General features: G+C 35.2%; 1 protein-coding gene across 1 annotated transcript; it reads left to right on the top strand.

The window, feature by feature from the left end:
* The first annotated feature begins 6,022 nt into the window (after positions 1-6,022).
* On the top strand, positions 6,023-10,572 carry LOC104093074 (calcium-dependent protein kinase 32-like). Its single transcript, XM_009598790.4, has 8 exons — positions 6,023-7,211; positions 7,790-7,913; positions 7,997-8,140; positions 8,839-8,991; positions 9,095-9,210; positions 9,338-9,505; positions 9,712-9,942; positions 10,107-10,572. The coding sequence occupies exons 1-8, from the start codon at positions 6,711-6,713 to the stop codon at positions 10,260-10,262; spliced, it is 1,593 nt and encodes a 530-aa protein (XP_009597085.1). The 5' UTR covers positions 6,023-6,710; the 3' UTR covers positions 10,263-10,572.
* Positions 10,573-12,161: the final 1,589 nt, after the last annotated feature.

Here is a 12,161-nt window from a genome sequence, read left to right as displayed (position 1 = left end):
AAGTTACCCTTCAGTTCGAGTGTAGTGGAGGGGTCAGCCTATTAAGGCAACTACTTGGGAGTCCGAGTTTGATATGCGGAGTAGATATCCCCACCTTTTCACCAGCCCAGGTACTTTTCTATGTCCGTTCGAGGATGAACGGTTGTTTTAGAGGTGAAGATTGTGATGACCCAAAAGGTCATCTTATATTTTAGAACTGGAATATGCGATCTTAAGCCTTAAAAATCTCATTTTTACCCTCCTCGATTTGCGTGCGCAGTCCGGACAGGTTTCCCGAAAGCTTTTACGTTGAAAACTAATGAAAATAAGAATTTTTGCCTTAAAAGATAATTTTAGTTGAATTCGGTCAATATTTTTGGTAAAAGGGCCCAGATCCGTATTTTAACGGTCCCGGTGGGTCCGTATCGAATTATGGGACCTGGGTGTATGCTCGGAATCGAATTCGGAGGTCCCTAGCCCAAGTTATGAATTTTTGATAAAAATTAATTGTTTTTAAGAATTGATCGATGTTTGGCATTGTTAGTACCGGGTCCGTATTTTGGTTCCGGAGCCCGGTATATGTTCATTATGATATTTAAGACATGTCTGAGAAATTTAGTGAGAAACGGAGTTGATTTGACGTGATTCGGACCTTCGATTGAGAAAATAGTAATTTTAAAGTGTTCTTGAGAATTTCTCGATTTGGTGCTAAATTCGGAGTTCTAGGTGTTATTTTGGCGATTTGATCTTGCGAGCAGGTCCGTATGATATTTTTAGACTTGTGTGCATGTTTGGTTTGGAGCCCCGAGGGCTCAGGTGAGTTTCGGATAGGCCACGGGATGTTATGGACTTTGAAAATTTGATATTTTGCTGCAGCAGGTGTTCTGGCATGTCCTTCTTCGCGTTCGCGAAGGTACCCTCGCGAACGCGAAGAGTAAACTGGGCAGCTGAGGATTTCTTCTTTGCGAACGCAAAGGTTTGATCGCGAATGCGAAGCGATGGGGGCGTTACCCTTCACGAACGCGACAAGCCCATCGCGAACGCGTAGTGTTAGGCACTGGGGAGGGGCAAACAGCTTTTTCTTCATCGCGAACGCGAACGATGACTCGCGAAAGCGAAGACCAGGGAAGGGTAGCCTACGTGAACGCGAGAACTGTCTCGCAAACACGAAGTCTTGGCAGCCAATACACTTTGCGAACGCGACAGTGCTCTCGCGAACGCGATGAACACTGTCGCCCTACACTTAACAGAACCCAAAAACGGAATTTTAGCCAAAAACTCATTTTTCTCAAAAATCAAACGGTGAGAGGCGATTTTTCAAGAGTCATTTCTTCCTTAAATTGTTGGTAAGTGATTCTAAACTATTTTCTTTCAATTACCCATTACATTTCTTGAATTTTCAACCTAAAATCTAGAGTTTTCATGGTAGAATTAGGGGTTAGGGTAGAGACTAGGGATTTCGGAAATTTGGGGCTTTAGACCTCAATTTGAGGTCGGATTCCAAAATTAATTACATATTTGGGCTCAGGGGTGAATAGGTAAAAGAATTTTGGTCCGAACCTCGGGTTTTGACCAAGCAGGCCCGAGGTCAATTTTTTGACTTTTTGGAGGAAAATTTGAAAAATTTAATTTATGAAAAATAATTGATTTCTTTAGCAATATTTGATATTATTGAGTCATTTTTGAATAGATACGAGTGATTTGGTGGTGAATTTCAAAGGAAAAGCGGTGATTGAGAATTAAGTGACCTTCGGAGCGAGGTAAGTATCGTGTCTAACTTTGGCTTGAGGGAATAGGTATTATGTGTTCCATTGCTACGTGTTTGGTTGTTAAATACGATGTATAGGTGAGGTGACGAGCATCTATGCGTCGTTGTCGAGTCATAGCATGCGAGTGGAATTCTATTCTTGTCTATTTTGTAGCCTTAAATTCTACTATACATGCTTATCGGGTTATTTGAAATGATGGGTGACTCATATCTGGTTTCACTGAGATTTGGTAACTTTCGAATATTGATTCAAGGTTGAGATTACATTGTGCTATGGATTATGGGTAAAATACTGGTTTCCTTGTGATACTCTTAACTATCCATTGTTATTGATTTTGTGATTGGTGAGAAGGAGTGTAAAGCACGAAGGGTGATGCCGTGCATGCATTATTTATATTGTGAGGAAGAGTGTAAAGCACAAAGGGTGATATCATGCATGCATTATTTATATTGTGAGGAAGAGTGTAAAGCACGAAGGGGATGCCGTGCATGCATTATTTATATTGTGAGGAAGAGTGTAAAGCACGAAGGGTAATGCCGTGCATGCATTATTTATATTGTGAGGAAGAGTGAAAAGCATAGAGGGTGATGTCGTGCCGTTCTATTTATTTATTTGGTGAGGTTGAGAGTAAAAGCACGAAGGGTGATGCCGTGCAGTTTTTCTTTGTTGTTTTAATTGCTCAATTTGTTTAAGGATTTTCTGTTTAATTCTGTCTTTTCATTATTCTCACTCTTTATGTTGTATTCCCCCATTGTATGTCCCCTTCCCATTATTTTTGCGTTATTGCTTTATTTACTGTTGTTGCCACTAGCATGATTATACTGTTCAAGATATATATGGGTGTCTTGTCCTAGCCTCGTCACTACTTCGCCGAGGTTAGGCTCGACACTTACCAGTACATGGGGTTGGTTGTACTGATGCTGCACTCTGCACTTTCTGTGCAGATTTTGATACCGGCTCAGGTTGATCGAATTTGCTACTGGTCCGCTGTCCGGAGACTCAAGGTAGATTTGTCGGCGTTCACAGACCTTGAAGTCCCCATCTATTTTTTATGTCCTATTGTTTTCTTTCATTCAGACAGTTGTATTTCTTTTAGACTAATACTTGTACTAAATTCTAGAATGCTCGTGAATTGTGACTCCAGATCTGGGTGGTAGTAATTAATACAGTTTTATGATATTCCACACTTATCATATTTCATCTTAGTTAATTATTGTTATTTACTGAATGGAAATGAGGAATTGGTTTACCGATTTTTCTAACGTTGGCTTGCCTAACAAGTGAAATGTTAGGCGCCATCAAGGTCCCGTTGGTGGAAAATTTCGGGTCGTGACAGTATTAGGGGTCGTTTGGTAGGGTGTATAAGAATAGTACTGAATATGGTGAATTATTAATGCTAGGATTAGTTGTGCTATGATTATTTATTATCAACTTTTTGGTTTGGTATAATAAAAATAACATGCATTGCATAGGGGTATATACATATTTATTCATGTAGTAAAAACCATGGTATTACTAATGTCATGGTTTGTTATGTATTAGTTATACATAGGATAATACTAAATAGGGTGTATAACTAATACATGTATCAATTATATATAAATTAAAAAATACTAGTATCAAATAAAATAAATAATACCAAAGCTAATACATATATTATTTCCCCCAATAAATCATACCAAACGATCCCTTATTGAAAACATTGTATCCAAAGTCAAATTCCCCGAGTTTGTTTGACCAATTCGATACAGCGGGCAACCGATGAGGAGGCAATGATTCTTAATGAAACGGCATGAAATGACTAAAGCTTATATATCTAAATAAAACAGAAATGAAATAACTTTTTGATATAACTAATTTTAGGGTACGCGTTTTGCGCGTGTACCTATATTAATAGATATATAATTTTAAAAAATTACGTAAATATTATTAAATAATATATTTGAGTTATTGAATAAAAATTTTAAAAAATAATTTATTTATTTTGCATTCGGGATTTGTGCCTTTACAATGATATAGAAAATAAAGATATTTTTTTAAACTCCTTCTTACTCGAATAACATCTTTTTTTTTTCATCGATGTTTTCGTATAATATTTAAAAATTATATTTAGTTATTAAAAAAATAGTTAATTAAGTACATACATCTTAATTTAATAGTAAGAATATATAGTATCCTCCCCTTAGAATTAAAAGTTCAAATATATTTCATATAGAAATTGGCGTAAATAAATATAAGCAAATACAATGTAATATTGTTATTTCTCCCTAACAGTATTTATGTTAAGACAATGTAATATTGTTATTTCTCCCAAACAATATAAGTAAAAGATAATAGATTTTTGTGGTCCGACCCTTACTCGGACCCCGCACATATGGAGAGTTTAGTGCACCGAGCTTTCTTTAATATTTATATTAAAGTCCTAAATATTAGGACTTCCTACATAATTTAACACAAGAAAGATTTTATAACCAAATTAATTGATTTCAAAGTACTATATATTACGATAATAACTAAATTATGATTTTGTCTAATGTGAAATTTAATTTTAAATGGTAAAAAAGGCGAACGATATTTCATTAAGGGCTTTCGTGCTTTTAATATAGATATATAGATAGATAGATATGTAATTATTTTGTATTATAGAAATGAATCAATTTAGTAGTGTACTTGATTAATCTTCTCTTTTTTTAGCGTTTTAATTTAAAATTCTACAAATGATATGGAGATTAGACGTGATAAAGAGCTAGTATTATTTTTCCTTTTGAAACACAAGTCTTTAGTGTATTAAAATCACATCTTCCTATTGCAAATAAAATTGTAATACAATATAATGAGGAAAGATTAACAAATAAAATTTAGTTGATTTTAAAGTTCTAACTTTAGAAAAATTAGAATAAATGGTAATTGAATGTTTATTCCTAAATATTAGGAAGGCAACTTAAATTATAATTTTAGCTGGTGTAAAGTTAATTTTTTAAGGATAAAAAAAGGCGAACGATATTTCGCTAAGGGTTTTTATGCTTTTAATATAACATAGATAGATAAAATAATATAGTAGTACGTGTGTGCATTGGCTCTAGCATGTTTACACCAAAAAGAGAAGCAAAAAAAAAAGAAAAAAAAAGAAGAAAAATGGAAATAACAGAAACCCTGTAATGCCATCTAATGGAAGAATAATGAAGTGAATATTTTTTCATAAAAGGCAACGTACTTTACTACTACTATTAATAGGAAACTTTTGAACAGCAAAGTGCATTCATTTATTGTCTACTGCCTTCTGTTTTACAAGTGGATATAAATTGCAAACATAAATTTGCTACACTTATTATCTTTCTGGACTTTTAATCTGTACAGTGAAATCAAAATTTTCATTTAGGTTCTTTTTTCCCATTTTCGACTAATGGATATGACTTTAGATGGAGAGAAACAAGAAAATGCTGTATTAATGTACAAGTACTACCACATCAAAAGCTCATGCTTTACAAGAATTAAATTATGAAATAAATGAGATTTTTTAACTAAGAAATTATTGGAGGTAGGGAGAGAGAGAAGAGGAATATGATTTTTTTTTTTTTTTGCACTCTTAGGTTCCGTTGAATTGAATAGAAATCATTTTCGATTTTAAAGCGAAAAGTTACCTTATAAAATTTAAAAAACAAATCTTACCTATTATGGGGTTTAATTAATTCAGATTTAAAAGATAAAATACTCTTTACCATAATTAATTTCATTTTCAAGGCTCAAACTCTTTGACTAATGAAAAATGAATCTTACCACCCGAGTACTTTTGAGCTAGGCAAAAGACTCTTGGCATTTGGCAATAACAAAAGAGAAGAGATAGGGCCTTTTGTACTCTCGCCGTATATTTTTATTTGTTCGCAATGAATTTTGAACTCTCAATAAAAAATAATAAATAAAATATATATTTTACTGTAATACCATTTTAATAATAGCATTTTAAAATATCTTTGGAAAATGAATAGTTAGTGATAAAGAGAAAATAATTTTTTTTTTCTTCTTGATTTGCTAGAGTGAATAAGTAAAAGTAAAATATATTTTTAGTCATATTAGACCAACAAAAATAAGAGGAGAAAATAAATACAGTAATTTATTACTAATAGCCAATGCTTTTTCACCAATATGCATTTGTCACAAAAGATGACATTTTTTTAAAGATAAAATTCCCATTTTGCTTATTCCAATGTGGTCTTGATTTGGACAATTTAGGAAAACAAGAATAGGCCAAAAAACACATTCACAGTTTGTGGAGCAACAGGCATCGGAGGGAAGTTTCCATGAAACCAGTTTTGACTATTGCTCTCTCACTCCTCTCTTGTTTATATTGAGTTTCTTCACACGTTAAATTCCTGTTCACATCCTCTTCTTGATCCACAAACACTCCCTTTTTCATTTCTTAAAATCACCCCTTTCCAGAACCTTCAAGGGTTTATTGCCCCTTTTACCTGAAAGTTTGAAAACCAAATTGGGTTTTTGGAGATCTGAGATTTTGAAGTTTTTCAGATTCCAAGGAACCCCACTTGCCCTTTTTCTTGAATTCTCTGTAAATCACTTATCAAAGTTGGATCTTGATTGCTGTTTGACTAGTGCCTAGTGGCAATCTTGAGACCCTTTTGGGTGGAGATCAGCGCAGTAAAAATTGGTGCTTTATCTGTGAAAGTTGAGATTTTTATTCTGATTTGGTGGGGAAAGGTAATATTTTGAGACCCTTTTAGTTGAAGATAAGCTTGGTGAAGTTTGGAGCTTTATCTGTGAGAATTGAAGCTTTTTGTTGTATTAGTTTGGTGAAAAAGTTATCATCTTGAGACCTTTTTGGCTGGAATTTTGAAGATCTTGGCTTTTGAAGAATTTGTTGAATTAGTTTGGTGGGAAAGTTAGGATCTTGCGACCCTTTTGGTTGAAATTTTTGAAGAAGTTGGGTTTTGAAAGTTCGTCTGTCTCATGGGTAATTGTTGTGCAGTACCAAAAACTTCAGACACAGAGGGGAAGAAAAGGGGAAAAAATAAGCCAAATCCATTTTCTGTTGATTATGCCCATGGGAATGGTGGATACAAGTCCTATGTGTTAGACAATCCAACTGGAGCTGATATTGAGGCAACATATGAACTAGGACGTGAGCTTGGCAGGGGTGAATTTGGGGTTACATACTTGTGTACTGACAAAGCAAATGGAGAAGTGTATGCTTGTAAATCAATATCCAAGAAGAAACTCAGGACTCGAGTGGATATCGAGGATGTAAGGAGAGAAGTTGAGATCATGAAGCATTTGCCTAAGCATCCTAATATTGTCACTTTAAAGGATACTTATGAAGATAATGATGCAGTCCATATTGTTATGGAGTTGTGTGAGGGTGGTGAACTATTTGATCGGATTGTTGCAAGGGGGCATTATACTGAGAGGGCAGCAGCTGCTGTGACTCGCACAATTGTTGAAGTGATTCAGGTGAATATTTGATTTTCTTGTTTTTAAGATAAGCGTTGTTTTATTTAGTGGTCTACTCTTGAAAGTGTTGTTTAGATTGAAATTTCTATTAGCAATGTAGAATGGGAGAATTGTCTCAACAGTTTAATAATTTGCCATGTTTGCTTAATATGATTTTTGGGTGCTAGTGATATAGGAATGTGTTTAATCATGTAGAGGGATGAGAAAACTGGTGTCATGCTAAGTAGATCAGCTTTCTATTAAGGGAACTATCTCTTGGCAAATAGGATTTGTAAAATTAAAAAGGAGTGAGATAGCTTGAGCCTTTCTCTATTTTTTCATAAATTACCATTTCCGAGTCAGTTCATGGTGTAAGTTGTCCAACTGGGAAAATGACCTTTTCGTGAAGTAATTGGTATATGGTTTCTTTGCACCATTTGTCCCAGAGATTTTGTGTCTATTCAGTAAATAAAGATCAACTATCCGGCACCTGTAAAATGAAATAGATTAACTGCTTGACAAGATGCAAATTTAGGACATTCTTCTCATCATTTCTGGTTAGTTATTCAATATTGAATAACTTTTTTTTTGGGTTACAGATGTGCCATAAGCATGGGGTCATGCATCGTGACCTCAAACCTGAAAACTTCTTGTTTGAAAACAAGAAAGAGACAGCACCCTTGAAGGCAATTGATTTTGGTCTCTCAGTATTCTTTAAGCCTGGTAAATTTCCTAATATTTATATCCTGCTGCATTTGAATAATTGAACATTATGCTCACTGTTAGCTGTCGTATTGGTTTTACAGGTGAGAGATTTAATGAAATTGTGGGAAGTCCATATTACATGGCACCCGAGGTGCTGAAGAGAGACTATGGTCCAGAAGTAGATGTATGGAGTGCTGGAGTAATTCTCTACATCTTGCTGTGCGGTGTTCCGCCTTTCTGGGCAGGTTAGTGTGAGTTATTGGTGATACACATTGCGAAATCGTTTGCATGTTGCTGTTCTACTGCTGGACAGATCCAACAAATTCTCCAATCAGAGGGCAGCCTGCATCCTATTCTTGTACCCCCTCACTCTCCATATTTCAGTATTAGGACCATTAACCCCTTTTAAGCAACTTTGTAATGAATTAATGGATGGTTTTTTCCGGCGGTGGGGGACACTAAAGGGGACTTACTACTCCTTGACAATTATGTGGGAAAATTTTGAAACACAATGCCTGAAGCTTGTTACATCTTAGAAAGAAGAGTGCACTTTTACTGTCAATTCTTGAACACAAGGGTACTTCTTCACCAGACTATTTGGTGATGCAAACTCTTTATTCATATTCTCTTGTTACTTATTTGTCGAGGGAAAGTAATTCTTCCACATCTGTCGCGTCTCTGACGAGCAGAAGAATTCTTAAAATGAGATTCTTAGAGTAAAAAGGGACAACTTTTAGTGATGTAGATTATATGGAGTATTATTTTTGTGTGATCCGAATTATCCGTTTCCAAGCAAACTGTGATTGACTAATAAATTATACTAGCTCCTTTAGTTTATACTCCATGATAACTGTTGAAAGGAAGAAGGTTATTTAAAGTGATGCGGTTTTAGTATTTTATCAATTAACTGTTACTTACATCATTTCTTTTTGTGTCATTGCAGAAACTGAACAAGGAGTTGCTCAAGCGATCATTCGTTCTGTTGTGAATTTCAAAAGGGATCCTTGGCCTAAGGTCTCCGACAATGCAAAAGACCTTGTGAAGAAGATGCTTAACCCTGACCCTAGCAAGAGACTTACTGCTCAAGAAGTTCTAGGTAAACCACCGGCTAAAATAATTGAAGTGATTTACTTCTTATGCAAAGTGAAAATTTATCACTCCTCATAGTTTAACTTTTTTTGGTCTTTGACTGCTTACAGATCATCCGTGGATACAAAATGCAAAGAAGGCTCCAAATGTTTCTTTGGGTGAAACAGTGAAAGCAAGGCTCAAGCAATTTTCTATGATGAACAAGCTAAAGAAAAGAGCTTTAAGGGTGCGATTCCAACTTTTTGTAAAATTAGCAAGAGATCGATGTTTCTTCTTTTCTTTCTTTCTTTCTTTCTTTCTTTACTGTCTATGTTATTGAATATTCTTCAATAAATTGCCTTTCTAAATTACAGGTGATTGCTGAGCATTTGACAGTGGACGAAGTGGCTGGAATAAAGGAGGGATTCCAATTGATGGATATAGGTAACAAAGGGAAAATTGATGTTAACGAGTTGAGAGTTGGGTTGCAGAAACTTGGCCATCAAATTCCTGAAAGTGATGTACATATTCTTATGGATGTTGTAAGTGTTAAAATTCTGTGTGTTCTATTCGACTTGTATACCTCTTTTATTACCTAGTTGAATGCTTGAACCACCTGAAAACACTAAAAATAGACAAATAAATCAATATTCTACCGCTGCTGTTAGGTTTCGTGCATCCAATCAAAGTACGTAATATAATGGTACTTGGGAGAAACACAGGAAACTAATCAATGATACTTTCACAGGGTGATGTTGATAAAGATGGATATTTGGACTATGGGGAGTTTGTTGCCATTTCAGTCCACCTAAGAAAGATGGCAAATGATGAGCACCTGAAAAAAGCGTTTGAGTTTTTTGATAAGAACCAAACTGGCTATATAGAGATTGAGGAGTTAAGAGAGGCCTTAGCCGACGAGATTGAAACCAACAGCGAAGAAGTTATCAATGCTATTATGCAAGATGTAGACACTGACAAGGTCAGTGATATATTCATATCATAAAACTCATCTGGCCTCTTTCCTTGTATATTTTGTTTAGTTGTGGATGATGCCGTGTTGATTCTATGGACCTGGGATTGGGAAAAAGAAAATGGTGTCGTCATTCATGATGTTTTATGTGCTTACATTTCATTCTCATGCAGGACGGACGGATAAGTTACGATGAATTTTCTACAATGATGAAGACTGGAACAGATTGGAGGAAGGCGTCAAGACAATATTCACGAGAACGATACAATAGTCTAAGCTTGAAACTAATGAAAGACGGTTCCTTACAAATGAGCAATGAGACTAGATAACTTAAGCCAGAGTATGACATCTCGAAGAAGAGAACTTGAACTTTTGGCTTTCTAAAGTCTTCTCTGGTTTCCTGTTCAACTATCATTTTGCCACTTTTTGTTGTATGTGTGATTTCTCTTCTGGGGATGGATAAATATCAGGTCCCCAACATTCATGTGTCCTTTGAGCTGTGATTATGTTTTTTTCGCTTTTTTTATTCGACGATTTGAAGAAATATGGTGAAGGATAGGAAGGTGGTTATTTTGTGGTTGTATAAAGGGTTGGCATGTTTCATTCAATTATTTAATGATAGAGCATTTAAGGATCAAATTTCAACTCATTTATTCCTTTTGTATTTTATTTTTATTTTGTGTGGTTGTGTAGTAACAGTTTCTGAGCCCTTTTTTTTGGTAGTTAGAATATCATTAATCACCAAGAGCAGCACTACATAGCATAGCAGTTCTGAGCTAGCTAATTCTCAAATAACAGAAAGGAAAGACAATTTTCTCCAATGACAGTTTGTGCTATCTATCTTCTGAGTATGACAAGAAATGATGCCAATGACAGTTTCAGAGTTTTAAAAATAGAATATTTTGTACTAAGCACTTCACCATCCCGTCTGCCCTGATGTTGCATATACAGGCTATCTCCCTTGCCAAACTTTCATGTGGTTATCACAATGTTATGTAGTTGTGCCCATTTAGAGAGTCTATTCCAAAGGTCTTTAGAATACCCACACTCTGCAAACAAGTGGTCTCTTGTGTACACAAGTAGCAGTCATATTGAGTCCCTATTTCTTCAGTCTATCCCCAGTTAAGAGTCTTCCTTGACATTGCAACCACATATTGAAAATGGCTTTAGGTCTAGCAGCATTCTGAAACATTAATCCTCTCCATCCAACTTGCATTTTTTTGGTATGGTCATATTCTCGACCTGTTTTACATGTATTTTTTGTAACATACTGTTGGGACTTGAGGTGATATCCCACAAGGTACAAATTAGAAGTGGGGATGAATGTGGCTGTTGTGTTACATTTTCCTAACATTAGTAGCAAATAAAAAGAGTAAGATACATTAATAATTGAAGAATCAACAGAAGTGGTCCTTCCTAACTTTCTTCTGTATAATAATTTCCAGCTAATTCCACTGCATAGAATCACTTAGAGTAAGAACCCAACAAAATGAAACTCAGTTTTTCCTTTTATAGATGAAAGGAACAAAAACTTGACAGATGAGCTCTCTACCGCATTTAACCAAGTATTCATAGGTTATTATCTATAATTGAATTTTTCAAGGACTTGATATAATTTCACCTATCCATGTATAAAAGTAATTCTTCATCAAATCTTCTTTACATTATACATTAATCAAAACTACCTATATTTTTTAAAACCAAGAAGCAGAGTATATAGAGTGAATTAAAAACAGAGACTACTGTCAGTTGCTTCCTATTTTCTCTTGGTCTCTTGCTTATGTGCATCAGCTTGTCTGTAGATGATCCTCTAAAGATGGCCAACTCAGATCTGCTGCAATAACATCATCGTCTGAAGCCAATAATTCCTCCATTGTGAAGCACTCATCGCTGTTTATTACTGAGGCTGTTGTTGATGTCTCCGCATAATAATCTGAGGATGATAACATACCAGTAAAAGTAATAGGTGCCCTCTCTTCAATGTTGTGCACTTGCTCTATTGACCACTGATCAGACACAAATCCAGCATTAATGTTTTCTTCATTAACCATAGCAGTACTACTTCCTTGAGCCATTGATTCATCAGGCAACTGGGGTTCTGCAGTATTTGATTTTTCTGCTAGTAAACTACCGATGTACTCGTACACTTTCCTATCCACATGATCAATATTTTTCATTATCTCAGCCAATGTTGATGGAACAGTAGCCCTATCATCACATTCAATATT

This window comes from Nicotiana tomentosiformis, chromosome 12, assembly GCF_000390325.3.
Source record: "Nicotiana tomentosiformis chromosome 12, ASM39032v3, whole genome shotgun sequence".
Lineage (NCBI taxonomy): Eukaryota > Viridiplantae > Streptophyta > Magnoliopsida > Solanales > Solanaceae > Nicotiana > Nicotiana tomentosiformis.
This window is presented reverse-complemented; position numbering and strand designations above follow the sequence as displayed.

What these genes read in the sequence shown, in the direction of transcription:
- LOC104093074 (XM_009598790.4), top strand. Translation starts at nt 6,711, where the DNA reads ATGGGTAATTGTTGTGCAGTACCAAAAACTTCAGACACAGAGGGGAAG. An exon ending in CAATTGTTGAAGTGATTCAG is followed by an intron (nt 7,212 to 7,789) that starts GTGAATATTTGA and finishes TTTGGGTTACAG; the next exon opens with ATGTGCCATAAGCATGGGGT. An exon ending in TACTGCTCAAGAAGTTCTAG is followed by an intron (nt 8,992 to 9,094) that starts GTAAACCACCGG and finishes GACTGCTTACAG; the next exon opens with ATCATCCGTGGATACAAAAT.